General features: G+C 66.8%; 3 protein-coding genes across 5 annotated transcripts; 1 reads left to right on the forward strand and 2 right to left on the reverse strand.

The window, feature by feature from the left end:
- Positions 1-1,662: 1,662 nt before the first annotated feature.
- On the reverse strand, positions 1,663-6,431 carry PAFAH2 (platelet activating factor acetylhydrolase 2). Of its 2 annotated transcripts, none has more exons than XM_075173469.1 (11): positions 6,371-6,431; positions 5,204-5,309; positions 4,887-5,037; positions 4,579-4,675; positions 4,365-4,433; positions 4,125-4,239; positions 3,220-3,333; positions 2,763-2,854; positions 2,477-2,647; positions 2,208-2,356; positions 1,663-1,995 (listed from the first exon to the last, which is right to left on the reverse strand). In XM_075173469.1, the coding sequence occupies exons 2-11, from the start codon at positions 5,291-5,293 to the stop codon at positions 1,901-1,903; spliced, it is 1,143 nt and encodes a 380-aa protein (XP_075029570.1). In that variant the 5' UTR covers positions 5,294-5,309; positions 6,371-6,431; the 3' UTR covers positions 1,663-1,900. The 2 variants fall into 2 exon arrangements, with proteins under 2 accessions (XP_075029570.1, XP_075029569.1); XM_075173468.1 differs by lacking the exon at positions 6,371-6,431 and adding an exon at positions 6,113-6,241.
- Positions 6,432-9,012: 2,581 nt separating this feature from the next.
- On the forward strand, positions 9,013-16,657 carry EXTL1 (exostosin like glycosyltransferase 1). 2 transcript variants are annotated; one of them, XM_075173542.1, is made up of 12 exons: positions 9,013-9,174; positions 9,370-10,661; positions 13,776-13,869; positions 13,956-14,063; positions 14,490-14,609; positions 14,688-14,820; positions 14,901-15,019; positions 15,382-15,477; positions 15,562-15,648; positions 15,842-16,002; positions 16,077-16,248; positions 16,330-16,657. In XM_075173542.1, exons 2-12 carry the CDS (start codon positions 9,727-9,729, stop codon positions 16,513-16,515), a joined length of 2,211 nt encoding a protein of 736 aa, XP_075029643.1. In that variant the 5' UTR covers positions 9,013-9,174; positions 9,370-9,726; the 3' UTR covers positions 16,516-16,657. The 2 variants fall into 2 exon arrangements, with proteins under 2 accessions (XP_075029643.1, XP_075029642.1); XM_075173541.1 differs by having other exon boundaries at positions 16,077-16,632.
- Positions 16,658-17,178: 521 nt separating this feature from the next.
- Positions 17,179-19,593, reverse strand: SLC30A2 (solute carrier family 30 member 2). Its single transcript, XM_075173204.1, has 8 exons — positions 19,469-19,593; positions 19,096-19,295; positions 18,704-18,850; positions 18,231-18,384; positions 17,987-18,143; positions 17,704-17,809; positions 17,477-17,611; positions 17,179-17,398 (listed from the first exon to the last, which is right to left on the reverse strand). Exons 1-8 carry the CDS (start codon positions 19,516-19,518, stop codon positions 17,253-17,255), a joined length of 1,095 nt encoding a protein of 364 aa, XP_075029305.1. The 5' UTR covers positions 19,519-19,593; the 3' UTR covers positions 17,179-17,252.
- Between the last annotated feature and the right edge of the window lie 56 nt (positions 19,594-19,649).

Below are 19,649 nucleotides of genomic sequence, written 5' to 3' on the forward strand. Positions count from 1 at the left end.
GCCTTCCCAAAAGCCTTTACATAAGAATCTTGCAGAATTTATAGCCTGCCTCAGCTGTGCCGTGCTGGAGCCACGACCAGGCTGCTCCCCTGGAGCTGCCAGCGCAGATCCCTGGCCGTGCTAATTCGGGGAGGAAAATGGGATTTGATTTCTGCACCAGTCACTGTCTCTCACTGTTAAAACGGGACCTGACGGGCTCTGCCCCCCCTCCCGGCTCGCCCACACGATTCATCGCATACGTCGACCTTGAGTGTCCCCCACCCACCCTCAGCATCTCAACAGAGCGGTCCTGAGGCTCCCTGGGTTGTCACACCCCAGCCTGCTCCCAGGGCTAGAGATGGTGTTTTAGGTATAAAACAATTTAAAAAAAAAAAATGATCTGGAAGCCTCAAAAGCACCGGGCTCTTGCGATCCTGTTCACATCAGTCCTTTGTGTCACTGGAGAGCAGAGGAGACGTTGAAAGATGTCCTCTCTGCGGCTGCACAGCATTGCGCCTTCCCCGCGAGGCCATCCCAGAGCATCCTCGACCACCCCTCGACTAAGAGGGGCTGGGGGCCACCAACAAGGCGAGGACGTGGCCGTCACGGTGACACAAACAACTCGGGCACCGGAGGAGTGAGATGCTGCTTTTCCACTCCCCTTTCATCCCCTGGGAGAAGAGCTTTGCTGGCTCCCGTGTCACCCGCTGTCACTGGGTGAGGAATCGCATGTGCCACCCAAACCTCCCCTTCTCCTCCAGCCTCGGCACCCCAAGAAATCCTGCCTCTGCGCAGCACCGGGTGCTGTTGTCCGCAGCAGCTTCTCTCTGCGATAGCAGGAGGTGAAGCAAAGCCAGGGCTGCCGCTGCCGTCCCCCCACGCGTCCCCCAGCAGGAATGCCGCGCCGGCGGCGGCGGGGACAATGCAAAAGCAGATGGTGTGCCAGGAGCCCGGATGTTCCCGGCAGCTGCCGAGGCGGCGCGTCCAGGATCGCCCGCCGCTTCTCCCGCCGCAGTGCCAGCGAGAGTGCCGCAGGCCCCCAGACCCTGGGGAGGGTCTCCGGTGGGGTAAATCCGGGCAGCTCCACCAGCTTCAGCCCTTCCTGGGGATGGCTGAGGATCGGATCCCCCCTTAAAAAGCACCCCTTGCTCGAACGTCTCTGGTATTCCCCAGGAACGTGCTGTAGGTACTTCCAAAGTGCCCTATTCCCTCCGCCAGCACGTGCCTGCGCCTGCAGTCTGTTTGCAGCAGCGTTGCTCTTCGTGCTGCAAACCCAGGCTGGGCTGTTTTTCTTGCATCCCCGGGGCTGATCTCAGCCCCCGTTTCACACCCCTGCGCTGCTGGGGTGCTCAGAGATACTTCCAGCCAGCCTCTTGTTCAAAACCCTCCTCTTTCTTTTTTCCCCCCAGATTTTAGGTGTGGAGTCGCCAGCTTTCCAGGGCGACGATAAGATTTTCATTACCTTTCTGCTTGGAGCCCTGATGCTGCATCTCTTTGCGCTGGTTCTTTTGGCCGTGATTGAACTACCCCAAACTCACGGCGAACGATCCCCCCCCGCCGGCTCCTGCCAGATGTGCCACAGCTGCAGCAGATCCAGCCAGGCCCAGCGAAGGATCGATGCCCACCTAGCCCCTGCGTGCAAGAAGGGTGTCACCTCGGGCCCAAGTGACAGCCAACACAGTCTTTGTCCCCGGGGATTTTATTCCCTTAGCCCCACAGCCCTCACTGCAGGCAGCAGCCGCTGCAGGGAGGGCTCTCCTGGCCCGCTCGCTGAGCACCCCGGCCACCAGACGTGCATGGTCCCCAGGTCCTGCTCTCCCCATGGGTCCCTCCTGCCCTTGTTGGCTCCTGCACGGCTCATTTTGGACAAGAAGCAGCCGCTTTCCCGGTATCCGGCTCCCATCAGCGACCTCGGAGCAGGCTACAGGTTGGAGCGGCAGAACGGTGCTTCTGGAACAACCGAGTCTCCGAAGCCTTCGAGGAGGTTGTCCCATTGATCGAACTCCTCTTCCAGGTCTGCACGGGGCAGAGATGGTGACGGGGTTACTACAGCTATTATCAGCCCGTAAAGGAGAAGCAGCCACTGGATCCCTTTGCTTTGTGCAACGGGCAGAAGCACCAAACCCAAGCCCAGGGAGGCAGCAACCGCCCCGCAGCCCCCGGCAGGCTGGGGACCTCTCGTGCCCTCCCGAGCCCCCGGCCAAGGTGCCCTCCACCCCGCGCCGTACCGAGATGCCTTTGCAGGAAGGCCAGAGCCGCCCGGCTGGTGATGTCCAGACCCTTGTAGGGGTCGAGGGTCCCCCTCGCGCCGAAGATGCGGCTGATGAGCTTCCCGGTGAGAAAGGTGAAGTCGGTCTGGCTCTGGTGCACGGATCCCCTGGGACAGGGAAGGGATCTGCTTCAGCGGGAGCTGGGGAGAGGTCCTCCTGCTGGGACACAGCTCGTAGGTGCTCCCAGGAGGGTACCGGCGGGTGGGTGCCCCCAGCCCCTGACTCACAGGATGGTTATAATCTTCGTCTGGCTGTTTCTGGAGCTCAGCCTCTTCATTTTGGCAATGCTTTCTGGGGTCTGGAACTTCTCGGTGTTGATGAAGAGCACGGGCTTGGGCACCTCCGGGTACAGCGCGTTCTCCAGAGGGAACATCCAGGCGTCGAGAGCCACCGCGCACCTGCAGCAGGACGGATACCCCGCGCTGCCGCCCACCCCACGGCTTCCCTTCCCACCGGGATGAGCCCACGTGTCCCTGGAGCTTCCCGCAGCTCCTCGTCCCTGCTGCAGCTTACCTGAAGCCAGGCTCTTTCACCAAGGCCAGCACCGCTGTCACCCCGCCGAAGGAATGGCCCACGACGGCGACTTTGGTCAGATCAACGCTGTCCTGCAAAAAGGAGAAGGCTGAGGAGCCTGTGCCCAAACCTCGCTGCAGAAGGTCCCTAATTAGGAAAGAAAAAGCCAGGGGAAGAAGATCAGGAAAGCCCCACTGCTCTGCCCTCTGCAAGGGACACCGAGTCCTGTTTTCACCGCTGGTGCAATGGGACCCGGCTTCCCCGGGGGAGAAAAAGGAGAAGAGAGGCACCAAGAAGCCGAGGCGTGGAAGGCTGTGGCTCTGCACAGACCCTGCTTGTCCCAGGAGGAAAAGTCTCGTGCAACAAGGACTGATCCTGCCAGCGAAGGGCAGCCGGACCCCCCCAACAGGCAAACGATCCCCCTGGCTGGTCCTTCAGCACAGACCGACCCAGATACCTTCAGCACGGAGAGATCGAAGTCCGGGTGAAGGACATTCGGGACAGATTTACCGCTGCTGATGTCCTCGAAGAGCCGGAGCGCTCGCACGCATTCCTCCGCTCTCTGATGAACCTGGGCACGAGAGTTGCCCCTTCCCCAGTTAACCCAGCTCCTCCACCCCGCAAGTTTGGGGCCAGATCCTCTCCCCGACGTCCCCCCATGCTAAAACTGCAGCGTTCAGACGCAAGCTTGCCCTCTATTTATAATTTATTCCTCATTCACCCTCAATATTTATGCTCGTGGGTTCATCTTTAGAGGAAAACTGTTGCTCTTGTTTGTGCAAGGCGCCGTGAGGCAGTGCATACCCAAAACTAAGAGCCTGGGAGGTGATTTGACTGCCAAAAGCACCTCCAACCACTACGTTTCCTAGAGAGCTTTTCTACGACAAATCTCGATTCGATGTTGTCCTTTTAAAGGAGGCAGAAGGGAGCAGGGGGGAACCTGGCTCAGCAGGAAACTTTCCTGCTCCCCAGCAAGCAGCTGTCCGGGGTAATCCCGCAGAGACAAAAATCAGAGCGTGAATAAACCCAGCAGCCGGTCCGGAGCCTCGCCAGCCCGAGGCGCTGGGCTGGGCAGAAAGCCCGTTTCTCCCCGGGGTGCAGGTGACATTAAGCATCCGGGGATGCGGCAAAGCCCAGCCCGGCTCCTGCCAGGGTCAGCTGGAGCCAGACAGAGAAACCCCATGTTTATCTCCATAAACAGGTTGAACAGATTTTTCTCAGCTTGCAAGAAGAAAGCTCAGCCCTGGCGTCAGGTTTGGGAAGGGCAGGAGATGAAGACCTTGGGGATGAGGGGCCAGCTGGGCTTGCAGGAGGGATTTCACGCCTCCCGGGTTGCCCACCATTAACCCCCCACCCTGGTACCTGTTTGTTTCGGAAATAAAACTCCTTCTGCCCTTGGGGCACCTGTTGGTAGGGGATCCACTCCTCTCTCCCAGCCTCCGCCGTGCAAAAATACGTCACGGAGGCAGAACGGTCCCTGCAGCGGCAGGAGCGCAGGCAGCCGTGTCGCACGGGGCACCGGCAGCTCCGTCCCGCCCGGCTGGCGGATGGGGAGCCGTGTGGGAGATGCCGGTGGAATCGCTTGCCCCTCACGGCACCCACCTGTGCTCCAGCGCCGCCACCGCGAAGCCCCGGGACGCCAGCTCCGAGCAGACCGAGGAGTACAGGGTCCTGTCAGGGAGCCGGGGGGCAGCGGGGTCAGGGCTGCCCTGACCAAGCAGGGCCACGGGGGGCCCAGGACACCCAGGTCCCCATTCTGGCTCTGGTCCTGAGCAGGGGCTCAGCAACCCCCAGCCTTGCTTGGGGACCGTCCTACCGAAAGGCTCCCAGGCCGTGGGAGAAGATGATGAGTGGGTACCCGCTGCTGCCGGGCTTGAAAGGCCCGTTCCAGCTCACCGGCACCCTGCAGGAGCCTGCGGGGAAGAGAAACCCCCCAGGAAAAGGGGGGAGATGGCACCGGGGTGCTGCTGCTGCAGCGGGTCCCTGCTCGGCTCCGTCCCTGCCGCCCAGCTCCCCTGAGCACGGGGGACGGGCTCGGTGTCCTTGAACCCCGCTAAGGGAGCGGATGCCCAGGGGACAGGGGAGCACCCGGGATGGGGGACAGGGTGCTGGCCACCCCCTTACCGATGGCGATGCTGAGCAGGGGCGCGCACCAGCGCCGGCTGCGGTGGGCGAAGTCGGCCAGCCCGCCGCAGTACTCGTAACGCGGGATCCAGAGCGGCCGCTCGGCCCCTGCCCGGGGCAGGCAGGGGTAGAAGAGGCGGAAGAAAAGCCCCTGCGGGAGAGTGGGGAAGGGGGGACACGGTGGGACCAGCCATGGCCATGTCCTTGGAAGCTCAACCCTTGCAAATCCCGGCTGGCTGCAGCCGCCCTGCTGTGCATGGAAGCCTGTCCCCGTCCCCGTCGCTGTCCCCGTCCCCGTCGCTGTCCCCGTCCCGTACCTGCCGTGTGTGGCCCACCATGACATCCGTGCAGCCCACATGGTGAGGTCCCTTCCCCCGGGGCAGCGCCAGCGACTGCGTCCCCCCCATGCTGCCGCGGCCAAGCCTAGGCAGAGGCACAGGGTCGGGGTCCGTCCCCAGCCCGGGGGACCCCAACTCGGTCCCTCCTCCTTCCCCCACCCCTCTCCTGTCGCCCAGACCCCGGGCATCACCCCCAGCACCGCGCCAGCAAACGCACCGGCAGCGAGACAAGAAATGAGGCTCCCAATTCCCACCCCACCGAATTCCCGTGGATGAAGACCCTCGGGGCTGCTCGGGGATGAAACCCCGCCGTTTCTCTCCCCGGCACGGCCGGAGCGGGGCGGTGGGGCCGCCGGCTGGTCGGTGCCCAGGTCCCTCCGGCTGCTGTGGGGCCACCGTCCCTGTCCCTGTCCCCCGCCGCGCCCGGGGATGCTGAGGGCTGGGGGGAGGCAGCAGCACAGCCAGACGCTGCAGAGCTGGGGTGGCACCGGGGATGTGCGAGCAAGGGGTCAGTGGGGGGCTGACACGGCCGTCTGCCAGCGCTGAGCACCCACGGGAGCCACTGAGGACATGGGGGGACTGAGCCCTGCACCCCCCCCCAGTGCAGAACTACAGCTCCCAGCAGCCTCCGGAGCTGGGGAACTACAATTCCCAGTATGGCCCTGGCCTGGGACTACACATCCCAGTATGTGCTGGGTCCCCGGACTACTCCTCCCAGTATCCCCAGCAGAACTACAGATCCCAGTGTTTCCCAGTGCCTGTCTCCCAGAGCCCTCCCCGCAGCCCCCAGTTACCGTCGCAGCTCCCAGTCTCCCCCCAGCTCCCACTGCCCCCCAGCTCCACCCCCAGCTCCCACTGCTCCCCCCAGCTCCCAGCACCCTAACTTACCCCCGCAGCTCCCAGTGCTCCTCAAGAGCTCCCAGTGCCCCCCCCAGCTCCCAGTGCCCTCACCCCCGCAGCTCCCAGTGCTCCCCAAGAGCTCCCAGTGCTCCCCCCCCAGCTCCCCCTGCAGCTCCCAGTGCCCCTCCCAAGCTCCCAGGGCTCTCCCAGCTCCCAGTTTCCCTCTGTGCCCCCCAGCTCCCAGTACCCCTCCCTGGCACCCAGTATCCTCCATTCCCCCCCTCCCCAGTCCCCCCCCACACTCACCAGTGCACCGGGTCACAGCTCCCAGTACGCACCAGTGCGCCCTGCAATACAGCTCCCAGCGCCACCCGTGCACGTGGACTACAGCTCCCAGTAGGCACCAGTACAGGACGCAGCTCCCACTGCCCCCAGTGCAACATCACCGCTCCCCAGCGCCCCCAATGCAAGATGCGTCTCCCAGTCCCACCAGTACAAAACCACAGCTCCCAGTGCCCCCAAGTGCGGGGCATAACCCCAGTCCCCCCATTGCAGCCGCGGCCCCTCCGTGGGGGGCTATGGGGGGCCGTGCCCACGGGCAGCACCCTGACCCCAGGGCTGCCCTGGCCCTGGCTGCACCCCAGCCGGGTTCCTGCCCCCCGGGGCTGGGGACCGTCCCCATGGCTGACCCCGCTGCCCGTCCCCACTCGGTTAATCCGCTTTCTGCAGCTAAAGCAGCCCTGGGCCCCCGGTAATCCCTTCCGCAGCCGGGGATTAACTCCCTGCGGGGCCAAGCCAGCCGGGCCCAGGAAATAAATATCCAAAGATTTGGTAAAAAACGTCCCTACCAGGCTGCCGCGCACGCAGCCCCACACCAGGCTCCCCAGCGTAGTCCCCTGGGTGCACGGGGAAACTGAGGCACGGGCTGGGCACCGAATGGGACCCTGGGGCTGTCACTCTGTGTGTGTCCCCTGGGTCCCACCTGGCTGCTGGGGCAGGGAGAGGGGACCCCAGCGCACACCCACCAGCACAGCCACTCCGGGGTGCCCAGCTGGGGCACCCTGCCCTGTGTCGAGCACCCATCCTGCCCAGAGGCCGGTCCACCTGCAGGCTGAGGCCGGCCAGGTTGTTGCACCCATGGATGGGATCCAGCGCTCCGTCGCGTCCCGGCTTGCCCAGCCGGCGGGGCAGGGCGGAGGGCGGCTGGCGCGGCCAGGGATGCCGGGGCAGGGTGGGAGAGGCGAGCCCCGACCTGCCCCTGCTGCCCGCTCCAGCCCACGCCTGGCTCCCTGTGGTGGGGCTCAGCCCCCCCAGCACCCCCGCATCACCCTGGAGAGGGTCCTGGCTGGAAACGGTGGGGGGCTGCTCAAGGCGGCGAGTCTGGCTGCTGGGGGCCATCCTACTCTCGCCTCCGATCGAGCCCTGCAAGACAGGGGTGTGGGGGTCCCACAGGGGAACCCCTGGGGTCCCGGTTATGTGGGTGCCGCTGGGGGCTGGTTGGCTTTGCTGCTGACCACGTCCCCCCCTCGCTGGGCTCACGCGGTGTTTACAGGGGCTTTCTTTAAAGGGATTAACTCGGCCCACGGTCCCACTCAGCTCCCGTTCCAGCCACCCTATCAAGAGTTTTCACAGCCGTGCGCTGTGGACGGCTGATTTGGGGGGGGTCAGGCCAGGCTGGGACCCCCATCTCTGCCCTGTGGGAGGGTGAACCCCCCATGTCCACCACCAGCTTTGTGCCGTGGCCCCGGCTCCCGTGCGCGGCTGGGTTTGAAGCCGGGTTTGTCTTCGGCAAGAGCTGCGAGAAGGGAGGTCCCTCCCGTGGGGGGAGCCCGGGGGTCGCTGGAGCCCCGGGGATCTCACTGGAGCCCGGGGGTGCCACTGGAGCCCAGGGGTCACTGGAGCCCGGAGGTGACATCGGAGCCCAGGGCTGTCACTGGTGGAGGTGGTTCCCCATCGCTGCCCCACCGTGACCCCATTGCTGCCCTATAACTACCCCGTCCCTTTGGGGGTTCCCCGGGGGGCTCCAGGGCACAGAGGGGCTGGGGGGCTGAAGGCAGCCGCACCCGAGGGCTGAGACCGGCAGGACACGCCGCTCCCCTCGGGGCTCTCCGACACCGGACGGCCCCGCGAGCAGGACACGAGTGGGGACACGGGACGTGGGACGGCCCTCGCGTGGGGTCCCGCAGCAGGCGGGCAGCGCAGGGACCCTGCGGAGCCCCGGCCTCCCCGCTCCGGGTACCCCCCCCCGGAGCGCGGGGAACCCCCATCCCACGTGGGCGCTCTGCGGGCGTCAGGGCGCGGCCAATGGGAAGCCGCCGCAGGGGGGGGCTCCGCGGGGCGCGCCCGCTGGCCGGCGCGGACCACGCCCACGGGGGCTCAGACGGCCAATGGGAGGCGGGTGGGCGGGGCCAAGGGTGAATGTTGTGACGGTGGGAATAGGACGCGGTGTAACAGATGCGGGCGGGGGGGGCACGGAGCGGGGGGGCACGGAGCGGGGGGGTGATGGAGGGACCGGGGGGGTGATGGACCACGGGGACCGGCCGGGCAGCGGGGCCGGGCACTGACCGGGGAAGAGACGGGCAGGCAAGGGGACAGGGGGACAGCCAGCCCCGGGGGGGAGACAGACAGACGGACGGGGGACAGCCGGCCCCGGGACGGGGACAGACAGACGGACGGGGGACAGCCAGCCCCGGGGCGGGGGTCCAGGCGGCCTGACACGGGGGCAGGCAGCCACGAGGGGTGCAGGCAGCTGGGGTCTTGCACAGGCAGCCCACGCTGACACGGGGACAGGCAGCCCAACGCAGGGACAGACGGACAAGGTGACAAGGGGACACACACACACCCCCCTCAGCCCCCCCCAACCAGGCGAGCGGAGGGGGACACCCCCGGGACCGGGGCTGCGCGGAGCCTCCCGCAGCGGCAGCGGTTCCTCCGTGCGGCCGCGCACCGGGAGCGCTGCGCCGCAGGCGGGGGGAGCCCGGCAGGGAAGCACGGCGGCTGCTCCGCCGCCTTCCCCGGCCGGGGATGCAGCCCGGAGCCGCGGGGAACCGTGTATCGAGACTTCGGGACACGGTGGCCCGAAACCCAGCCGGAGCTGCGTGTCCCCAAAGGTAACGGGAGAACCGGGCTCGGAGGCAGGGAAGGAGCGGGGTGGTGAGAGTCGGGGGCTCCGGAGGGAGCGGGAGGTTTTATTCCCAGAAGGGGTCTGGGGAGGGGGGTCCCACCGCGGGGACGTGGGGAGCTGCTGGCGGTGACAGGGTTGGCGGCGGCAGGACAGCGACGGCGTGACCTCTCCCCTTCTCCAGGGATTTGAAGCGGGGCCAAGAGGCGATGGAAATGTCATTGTCGCGGCACGGGGGCCCGGCGAAGTAAACGCTGCACCGCAGGGAAGGGAGCGGGACGTCGCTGCACCGAGCTCTGCTCCGCAGCTGGAGAGAGGGACGGCCCCGAAAAGCCGGCGCAGCCCTGGTCGGAGGGGGCAGCAAGAGGACTTGGCAGCAAGTGGGGTTCATCCACGCTCCCACGGGCCGCAAGGGCCACGGGACAATACCTGGGGGCTGGGAGTCGTCCCACCGCCCGCCTGGGGTTCGGGACGTCGGCCTTTCGACCGGACTCCGGCGCCCATCTGAGCCCGATGAGGAGCCGGGGCCGCGTGTGAACCTATGCAGACCAGGAAGAAATACATTTTCCTGACTTTCCTTGCCTCTTGGCTCCTGCTTTTCTTCTTCTTCGGAGACCAGCTGCATCGTTTCTCTTTCTTTTCCGTGAGGAAAGCCGAAGCCCGGAGGAACTGGCCCCACTGGACGGATCGGTCCCTCCTCAAAAGCTTTGCAGACCCCAAGGAGCTCCAGAGCGATGGGGACCCCTCGCTGCCATCGCCCCGGGCACGGCGGGCGGCGCGGCTGAGCGTCTACAAGAACAGCAGATGCCGGATGGAAACCTGCTTCGACTTCTCCAGGTGCGAGAAGCACGGCTTCAAAGTCTTCACCTACCCCCGGGAGAGGGACCAGCCCCTCTCGGAGAGTTACGACAAAATCCTCACCTCCATCGAGCGCTCTCGCTACTACACCCCGAACCCCGAGGAAGCCTGCCTCTTCATCCTCAGCATCGACACGCTGGACCGCGACCATCTCTCGGGTCAATACGTCCGTAACGTCGATGAGAAAATCCGCAGCTTCCCGCTCTGGAATGGCGGCCGTAACCACCTCATCTTCAACCTCTACTCGGGTACCTGGCCCAATTACACCGAGGACCTGGGCTTTGACATCGGCCAGGCCATCCTGGCCAAAGCCAGCTTCTACACCGAGAGCTTCAGGCCCGGCTTCGACATCTCCATCCCTCTCTTCTCCAAGGACCACCCGCAGCGCGGCGGGGAGAGGGGGTGGTTGTATCAGGACTCGATCCATCCAAAAAAGAAATACTTGTTGGTGTTCAAGGGGAAGCGGTACCTGACCGGCATCGGCTCCGGCACCAGGAACGCGCTGCACCACATCCACAACGGGAAGGACATCATCTCCCTCACCACCTGCAAGCACGGCAAGGACTGGGAGAAGCACAAGGACACGCGCTGCGACAAGGATAACGTCGACTACGAAAAGTGAGTCGGAGATGGGGTGGGAAAAGGGGTCTGGTGGGGGGGACACCCCGCAAATATTCCTGCCCCTCTGCGGGGTGCAGCCGTGCCCGTCTGTGGTGGCTGGACTTCCAGACGTGGGGAGAGAGGAAAGTTTTGGGGCTCTCCCGAAATAGCTGGGGGTTTCACTTCCATAGCGGGGAGCGCGGTGCTGGCTGTTGAGGGCTTTCCTCTTCTGTATTAAAGTTCGAGTAATCTGGCAAGAGCGGCTCTTATCTGCAATCACCGCGGCTGCCTCTAATACGATTTCCCTTTTTCCTAACGCTGATGAATGATGCTTTTCTTCTCCCCCCTCCTGCCCTCCCCTAACAAAAACATTTATTTTGGAGATGAGCCCAAAACATCCCCCCCTCACTGGCTCTGCTAAAAATCCCGCAAAATTGGCGGGTGCTTGGGCATCCCGGCGTGGGCGGCCCCGAGCTCACCTGGACGTGGTATGGGGGGGGGGTCCCCCTGCATCTCCCCTTGCCGGCACTGCAAACGGGGACGGTGGTGGCAGCGTGGGATGGACCCCGGTGGGAAAATTGGAGAGACAAAGTTCTGAGGGTTTGGGGGGGTCCCGTGCTGCGGGGACGCATGCCAGCTCCTCGCCTCCCCGTCCTGCTGCTTGGGACCCGTCACCAGCCGCCCGCTGCAGGGCGGGTAAGCACAGACCCCATCCCACCGGCGATGGGCAGGTCCCCGTCCCACAGCCTGGGGACATCCCGCAGCCACCCAGCCGGAGAGCAGATGGGGAGAGGCCACGTTGGGCATCATCCTCAAAGCGTCTTAGGAGGTGCTGGGAGGTAAAAGCGGAGCTGGGGTGCTGCGGGCACCGGGATTAGCCAGGGCTTCGGGGTGGCTCGGGCACCGCGTGGGCTCGTCCGGCGGGTGCCACCAGCCTGGCAGGGTCAGCCCCTGCGGCGGAGCCTTTTTGGGGACGAGGATGGTGGGAGACACCGCAGGCTGGTGGGACGGGGGGTCCAAGTCAGCCCCGCGCTGTGCCGAGGGGTGGTGGGATGGGAAATGCCCCTCCCGCCCGGCCCAGGTAATCCCCTAATGCTGTTTGCAAGGACAGGGAGATTTACACCTCGCCCGGGATGGCTTTGGGCAGCAGATAGACGGGGAACACGTGGCGCAGGGCAGCGTGCTCCTGCGTGACCCCGTGCCTCCGCCATCCTGCTCGTCCCCATGCGACACCCGGGCAAAAAGCCATCGGCATCTCCATCGCGCTGGGCCAGCTCTGCCCGACCTCGCGCGGGGGCATTTGTGCCCTCCTGTCCCAGGAGAAGATGTCCCCAGATCCGGAGCTGGGACAGTGGCAGAGTGACTATGGGGACAGGCCAGCGGGGAGGGGACACACCGCGGCTGGCAAAGTGAGACCCCAACTGCCCCGTCTGCCCCGTGCATTGGGGACGTCCCCGTTTGCTCGGGGCGGCGGGTGCCGGTGCGGCGGAGGAGCAGAGGAAGGCCTTGCTGGGGGCTCCATCACCCTCCTCGCGCCCGGGGGTCTGCCTAAAACAAACCGGTTCTGTGCCGGGATAAAGGGTGGCTTGTAGCAGCGCCGCAGTCCGGCCCTGCTGCGGGCTGCCCCGGGTTTAAAGCAATCAAAGCGGGTTGGGAAAGGCTCTCTGGAGCCGACAGGTCCCCCGGCGGCACCGGGCCTGGCCGGAGCCATGGAGGGGCCGGGCGGAGGGAGCGCGGCGGGCGCCCGTCCCGGCTCCTAACAAAACAAGGAAGCCCTGACGGCGTGATTACCCGGAAACCGCAGCGCGTCAAGAGCAAAGTATTTCCATCGGGAGGTTTTGGCCCCGCAGTCCGGCCGGCGCCAGCCTCCCCGCAACGGCTGCCTGCGAGGGGAGGCTGCCCGGGGGGACGCATCCTGCTGCCCGCCCAGCCCGGCGGTGGGAACGGCCCCGCAGAGGTGCTGGTGGTCACGGCCGGGTTGGGGTCCCCGAGGAGCGGGTGGCAGCGGGGCTGCCCCAAAGGCGGGTGCTGGCAGCGTCCAGCCCTGGGGATGTGGCCGTCGCTGCTGCGGTTTCACGGCGGGGGTCTGGGTGCTGTTTGAGCCGCCCTCGCCCCTCCGGCAGGTCCCTCGGCCAGGAGCTGGGGTGTTGTTGGGGCAGGGTGCGCTCATGGGGTTTTCGGGATCCATTGGAGACGTTGGGGTGGTTCATCGGGAGGCGGGTTTTGATCGTAAAACTTTGTGCCTTGGGGCCGATTTCCCACATCCCGGGGTGCCGGGATGCTCCAGGGTGCTCCAGCACCCATGGAGGGGACACGTCCTCAACCCCCAGGCTGGCACCAGCCCCACGTCCCCACGGCGGGGAGACCCTTCCCCCTGGGGACCAGCCCTTTGGCATTGCGGCCCCCCCCCGGGCTGGACCACGCGCGTCCCCCCAGGCCCACCCGGGACCCGGCTGCCCCATCCCTCCCTCCCCGCGGGCAGGAACAGACGGGGTCTGTCCCGACTTAATGTCAATATTGGATTTTCCGGCGCGGTCGCAGGGACCCGGCAGCGGACGCGCCTCTCCCCACCGACCGCACAGAAGGGGCTTTCATAGCCCCACGGCGCGAGCCCTGCCCGGGGAGGGGGTACGCTGCCTGCACCCCTGCGGGCAGCCGGCCCCCTGCCCCTGCCGAAACGCTGCCAGGGCAGGCAGGGCCAATCCTGCCCGGCAAGTCTGGGCACGGCAGAGGAGTCACCGCAGTTTCGGGCTGGAGGGTTTTGGGCGCTGGCTTTGCATGGGGTTTCATTACAGGTGGGTGGAGGGAGCTGGGTAACCCCATGGAAAGCCAAGCGCTGCCTGAGCACCGGGGTCTTATCCTGACCACCCTCTTCCAGCCGGATTTGGTTCCTGGTTCCGCCACAGGTTCCCTTTCTGATGGTGGAAGTGTCCCTCCATCACCCAGGGTTTCTCTGCTCCACCAGCCCCACGGAGCTGGGGATGTTCAGAGCCCCGATGGATCCTAACGCTTCCCTGGGCTGGCTCCGTGCCCCCCCGAGAGGGATGCTCAGCCTTGCTGGGTGCCAGCGAGACCCCCCCGGGATGGTCACGGGGTGGCCGTGCCTGACCCCCACCCCGTCTCCCATCCCAGGTTCGACTACCAGGAGCTGCTGCACAATTCCACCTTCTGCATCGTGCCCCGGGGCAGGCGCTTGGGCTCCTTCCGCTTCCTGGAGGCACTGCAGGTACGGGGGGGGCTTGGGGGGGGATCGGGGACCCCCACCCCGGGGTCCGGGGGCTCTGTCCCAGCCTGTGTGGGGTCCCGCCGCAGGCTGCCTGCATCCCCGTGCTGCTGAGCGACGGCTGGGAGCTGCCCTTCGCCGAGGCCATCGACTGGGGCAAAGCCGCTGTCGTGGGCAATGAGAGGCTGCTGCTGCAGGTACCGCGGCCGGATCCTGCCCCGTGCAGGACACAAGGGACCCCCCCGTAATGGTGGCGGAGCCCCCAGTCAAGCTTGGGGGTGAGACCTCTGCAGCTGAGCCCGGCAGCCCTCCCGCGGGTGGATGCAGGGGGGTCTCATTCAGCCTGGAGCGGGGGTCCTGTCCCAGCCACAGCCCTGGGGCATCGTTCATCCTGGGGGGGTGTTGAGCATCTCCACAAACCCAAAGCCCTCGGGGGGCCCTGGACCAGATCCTGCTCCAGGGAGAGGAGGTGGCAGAGCCGCAGCGGGGCAACGGCACAGCATCCTTGGCCACGGGGTGTCCCTCGGGATGGCACGGAGGTCACGGAGGCAAGGCAACCCTGCTGGGGGGTCGGGGGGGGGGGCCGAGGTGAGAAACCAGCTCCCCCCCCCCCGCCGCCACAGATCCCCTCCGCCGTCCGCTGCATCCACCCCGAGCGCGTGCTGGCTTTCCGGCAGCAGACCCAGTTCCTCTGGGACGCGTACTTCTCCTCCGTCGACAAGATCGTGCACACCACGCTGGAGGTGAGCCCCCCCCAACCACCCCCCTGGTCCCTGGGGTCACAACCGGGGTGCTGACAGCATCTCTCCGGCCTCTGGCAGATCATCAAGGACCGGCTGCTCCCGCACCGCTCCCGCTCCCGCTTCCTCTGGAACACGCTGCCCGGGGGGCTCCTGGCCCTGCCTGACTTCTCCACCCACCCCGGGGACTTTCCCTTCTACTACCTGCAGCACGGTAGGGCCCCGCCTGCCCCGGCTGAGCACGGCAAACTCAGTGCATGCCACGACACCTACCCTCTCCCCGCCTTTTTCAAGGTTCCAGCCCCTCCGAGAAGTTCACGGCTTTCATCCGGGCCGTCTCACCGACCGGCTCCCTCTCCCAGCCCATCCTCAGGCTCATCCAGGCCGTCTCTGGATCCCAGTACTGCGCCCAGGTGGGGGGAGCTGAGTCCTGTGCCGCTCGGTGCAGCTCCCGGGGATGCAGCAGGAGGGATGGGGCAGGGACCCGTGGGCTGGGAAGGGCGAGGGTGGGGTTGGGGGTGGGAGGGGGGGGCTGCTGGTGTCACCCTTGGGTGGGCAGAGCTGTCACCCCAGGCTGCTGGGGCGGAGGTGGGACCACCCGTGGGTCCAAACCACCGTGAGATGGTGTTGGGGTGAGCTGGGTTGGAGCAGGTCCCGCTGCGGTGCTGGGGGGGGGTACTCAGCCCTGGCTGCCCTGCAAACACCCATGCACCCACCCACCCCGACGGGTCAGCCCGGCCAAACACCCCTGGACACGCTGGTCCTTCCCCTGCAGATCCTGGTGCTGTGGAGCTGCGAGAAGCCGCCGCCGCCGAGCGGGAAATGGCCCCAGACGGCCGTGCCTCTGACCATCATCCAGGGCGGGAGGAAGGTGAGAGGAGCCGGGGTGCGGGCAGGGAGCTGGGGCACCCACCCCATGGCACATCCCAACCTGATTTTCCACCCCTCCCCGTAGCTCAGCGACCGTTTCTTCCCCTACGCGGCCATCCGGACGGACGCCGTGCTGAGCCTGGACGAGCACACCAGCCTCTCGACCAGCGAGGTGAGGCCATGGATGCTGCAGTCCCCGGCCCCGTACCGAGCCGGGAAGGATGCTCAGTGGTCGCTGCGGGGCTGGCAGGGAGCGGTGCCCGCTGTCCCCATGTCCCCACGCCCGGGGCACACCTCCAGGGGAAGGCAGGGGTGGCGGTGAGCCCCTTCTCACAGGTTCCCGGTGACACCGTCCCCCATCCCAGGTGGACTTTGCCTTCGTGGTGTGGCGCAGCTTCCCCGAGCGCATCGTGGGCTTCCCCACGCGAAGCCACTTTTGGGACACCGAGCAGAGGCGCTGGGGCTACACTTCCAAATGGACCAACGAGCTCTCCATCGTCCTCACCGCCACCGCCTTCTACCATAGGTACCCGGCCGGGGAGGGGCTGGCGGGGCGGGGGGCTCGGCCGCATCCTGCCCCCCCCCTCGCTGCCTCCCCAGGTATTATCACAGTCTTTTCACGGAGTACCTGCCGGCGGGGCTGCGGGAGCTGGTGGACGGCCTGGCTGCCTGCGAGGACATCCTGATGAACGTCCTCGTGGCTGCTGTCACCAAACTGCCCCCCATCAAGGTCACCCAGCGGAAGCAGCACAAGGAGACCGTGCCCCAGCAGGTAGGGTGCAAGGCGGGGGATGTGGGGACCCCCCCAGCCGGGGAGCGGAGCCCCTCACCCCCGCGCTCCCCTCCTGCCAAGGTGAAGGGCACGGCGGGGGCGGCCGGCAGCCGGTGTTTCTCCCAGCGGCAGGACTGCCTCAACCAGTTGGTGGACTGGTTCGGCTACATGCCCCTCGTGTCCTCCCAGCTGCGCCTCGACCCCGTCCTCTTCAAGGACCAGGTCTCCGTCCTGCGCAAGAAATACCCACGCTTGGAGAAACCCTGAGGGCTGCCAGGGATTGGGGTCGGGGCCGGCTCGGGGTGCCCCGTTCCTGGTGCACGGAGCCCTCCCGGAGCAGGCGGTGGCTGCTGACGGGGTTTTACTCGTTATTGGGTTTTACCAGTAAAATAAAGGCGGGTGGAGAGGCAGAGTCCGGCCGGTGGCTGTAGGATGCGGGGGAGCGGGCTGTGCCCGGGGGGGAGCACCGGCGGTTTGCTGCACCGATGCTTCTGCCATCAGCGGCCACCCGGGCACCCTGGGAACAACCCACGTGGCACCCAGCTGTGCACGCAGCCCCCCCGGCCCCCAGCCCCGCGGGGAGGGCGAGTCCTGTGGCTTCCCAAGGGCAAAGAGGGGAGCGATAAGAGGCGAGAGCGGGGCGAGTGTGTCCTCCCTGCCCCCGGCTGGGATGGGTCCCCCCGCAGCCCCTGGGCACCCCAGCACCCCATTGCCCCACAGTGTTCCACGAAGAAGGGAAAAGGGTCGTTTTCAGCTGCCTTTCCCCCCAGCTGAATAGAAATAAGGAAAATTAAGGCTGCTGGCCTCCAACAGCTGTTCTCCTGCGGCCGCTGCAGCCCTGGGTCCGTCCTTGCTGCCTTCGCTCCTAGCAGACACCCAAGATAAAACCCCGGCGCCACCAGACCCAACATCCCCCCCTGCACGCACCCAGCCCTTTGCTCCGCTTTATTTTCCACGCTTGAAAAGTCCCCCCCGGGACACGAGGGGGGCTGCCGGTGGGGGGCTCAGTCACGGGGGGGCTGGCACTCTCGGCAGTCCCGCATCTCCTCGGAGTAGCTCTCCACCTGGATGGTGGTGGTGTGGAAGCGGAAGGTGCCCTGCAGCCGGGAGCTGGCCTCCTCCAGCACCTCCTGCGCGCTGGCACCCGCGTCTGCAAGGAGCAAGGGAGGGGATGGCGGGGTGTGGGTGAAACCCCGAATCCTTCCCTCCCCCGGGAAGCGACACTCACTGATGGCGATGTGCACCGAGAGCAGCGGCTGCGCCGCCGTCAGCGCCCAGATGTGGAGGCTGTGCACGGCCTCCACCCCCTCCACCGCCAGCAGCGTCTCCTGCACGGTGTTGAAGTCCATCCCTTTGGGGGTGCCTGGGGAGGGAGAGCCACAGGCGCTGGAGGGACGGGGGACGCCGCACCCATGGGTGGCCCCACGGCCCGGACCCCCCCCTGGGGGTCCCTACCCTCCATGAGGACAAGGAGGACGTCGCGGAGGATGGTCAGCGTTGTCCCCAGCACCAGCGCGGAGAAGAGGAAGGTGCAGATGGGATCCACGAACTTATACTCGGGCTGGAGAGGGTGCGAGAGGGTGAGGCCCCTCCGGAGCCATCACCCCACCCCAAATCCCCCTCGGCACCAGTGGGGAGGGGACACGGTCCCCTCCATCTCGCCCCCGTGCCTGGCCAGGGCTGGCTGAAGCCGCTGTCCCCGTGTCCCCATCCCCCTTGCGCCCGTGACCACCCAGACCTTAAAGAAGATGATGTAGGACGCGATGAGGACACCGACGCTCTGCAGCAGGTCCCCCACGACGTGGACGAAGGCAGCGCGGACGCTGGCGTTGGGCTGCCCGCCATCCACCCCGTGGCTGTGCCCGTGCCCCGTCTGGTGCAGGGCCACCCCCATCCTGCAGGCAGGGCAGCGGTGACGTCCCCAGGGCCACCAGGCACGGGGTGGGGGACACCCAGGGGGGATGAGACCTGGCTGTACGTACACGACGTTGACGGCCACGGCGCAGGCGGAGGTGATGAGCATGGCGCTGCCCTCGATGTCGTAGTCAGCCGAGAGCAGGCGCTGGGCCGCCATGTAGACCAGGACACCCGTCACCACCCAGATGGAGAGCACGGAGAGCAGGGCCCCCAGGATCTCTGTGGGTAGGACCCCCCAGCCCCACGTTGCTGCTTTGCCCTGCAGAGCTGCTGCACCGAGCCCGAGCACCCTCCCGGCCCCCTGGCAGCACCGGGGCTCGGGGTGGGCACCCAGCACCCATCCCTGGGGTTGCTCCCTGCACAGGGACGGCGGTGCCTGTGCCCTGCCCTGCCCGCGGCTTTGCCGGGGCTCCCCATGCCCCCCAGGGCTCCCCGAGGCACCGGGTCCCCACGGGGAGGGCACCCTGGGGTGCTCCGAGTGCTCCCTGGGGTCCCTGGGAGCCAGATGGCAGGCCCAGGAGTGGTGCCACCCCATTACCTGCCCGGTGCCAGCCGAAGTTCATGGTTTTAGTGGGGGGGCGTGAAGACACCCAGAGCGCAAAGAGGCTGATCATGATGCTGGCGAAGTCCGTCAGGAGGTGGGCTGCGTCCGTCAGGATGGCCAGGCTGTGCGCCAGGTACCCGCCTGCGGAGAGGGGGCAGCGGGGACATCGGGGTGGCATCGCTGGGGGGTTCCCACCCTGAGCCGGGCACGGACCAGGTCACCCTGGGGGCCCCTCTGGGCGCTTCGACCCACCGAAAAGCAACGGGGAGCCCTGCCCGCACCCTGCCCACACCGGCAGCGGGGAATCAGGACAAGAGGGGCTGCGGGCAGCCACTCCGGGTGCCCCCATGGGACCACCCCAGCCGGACCCTGCACCCACCACTCACCCACGGCTTCCCCCACCATGAAGAAGAGGCAGATGCCAGCGGCCAGGTAGAGCTTCCTGCGTGCCCGCTGCTGCTGGCCGGGGCGGCCGGCGGCCCCCCGCGCGTGGCAGTGCCGGCTGTGCCGTGCCCCCAGCTCCAGGGCGGGCGCCTGTCCCTGCACCGAGTTGTGCCCGTTCTTTTGCACGGCCCCCAGGTAGGACCTGCCGGGGAGAAGGGTGGTTGGGGGCCGGAGCGGGGGGCCTGGGAGAATTTTGGGGAGCGGGTTGGACCCTGAATGCTCCCCCCCCAGCCCCTTCCCTGGCCAGATGCCTCCAGGGAGCCCCACGGGGAAGAGGGGACACCACGTCCCCAGCCCCCCCGGGCACCCCCCTACCCGCCTGCACCCTCGCTCAGCAGGTGCTGTTTCTCCTCGCCGGCTGCCATCCTCCTCCGGGGCGGGGGGCCGGGGTGGGGGACCCCGCTGCGTGGCCGGCGCTGGTGGCAGCCGGTGGCCTCGGCCCGTGTGAAGCGCCGGGGACTCGTGTGCAAAGCCCGGCCGGGGGAGGGAGGGCCAA

The sequence above is a fragment of the Calonectris borealis genome, chromosome 25 (genome assembly GCF_964195595.1).
Source record: "Calonectris borealis chromosome 25, bCalBor7.hap1.2, whole genome shotgun sequence".
NCBI classification, from domain to species: Eukaryota; Metazoa; Chordata; class Aves; order Procellariiformes; family Procellariidae; genus Calonectris; species Calonectris borealis.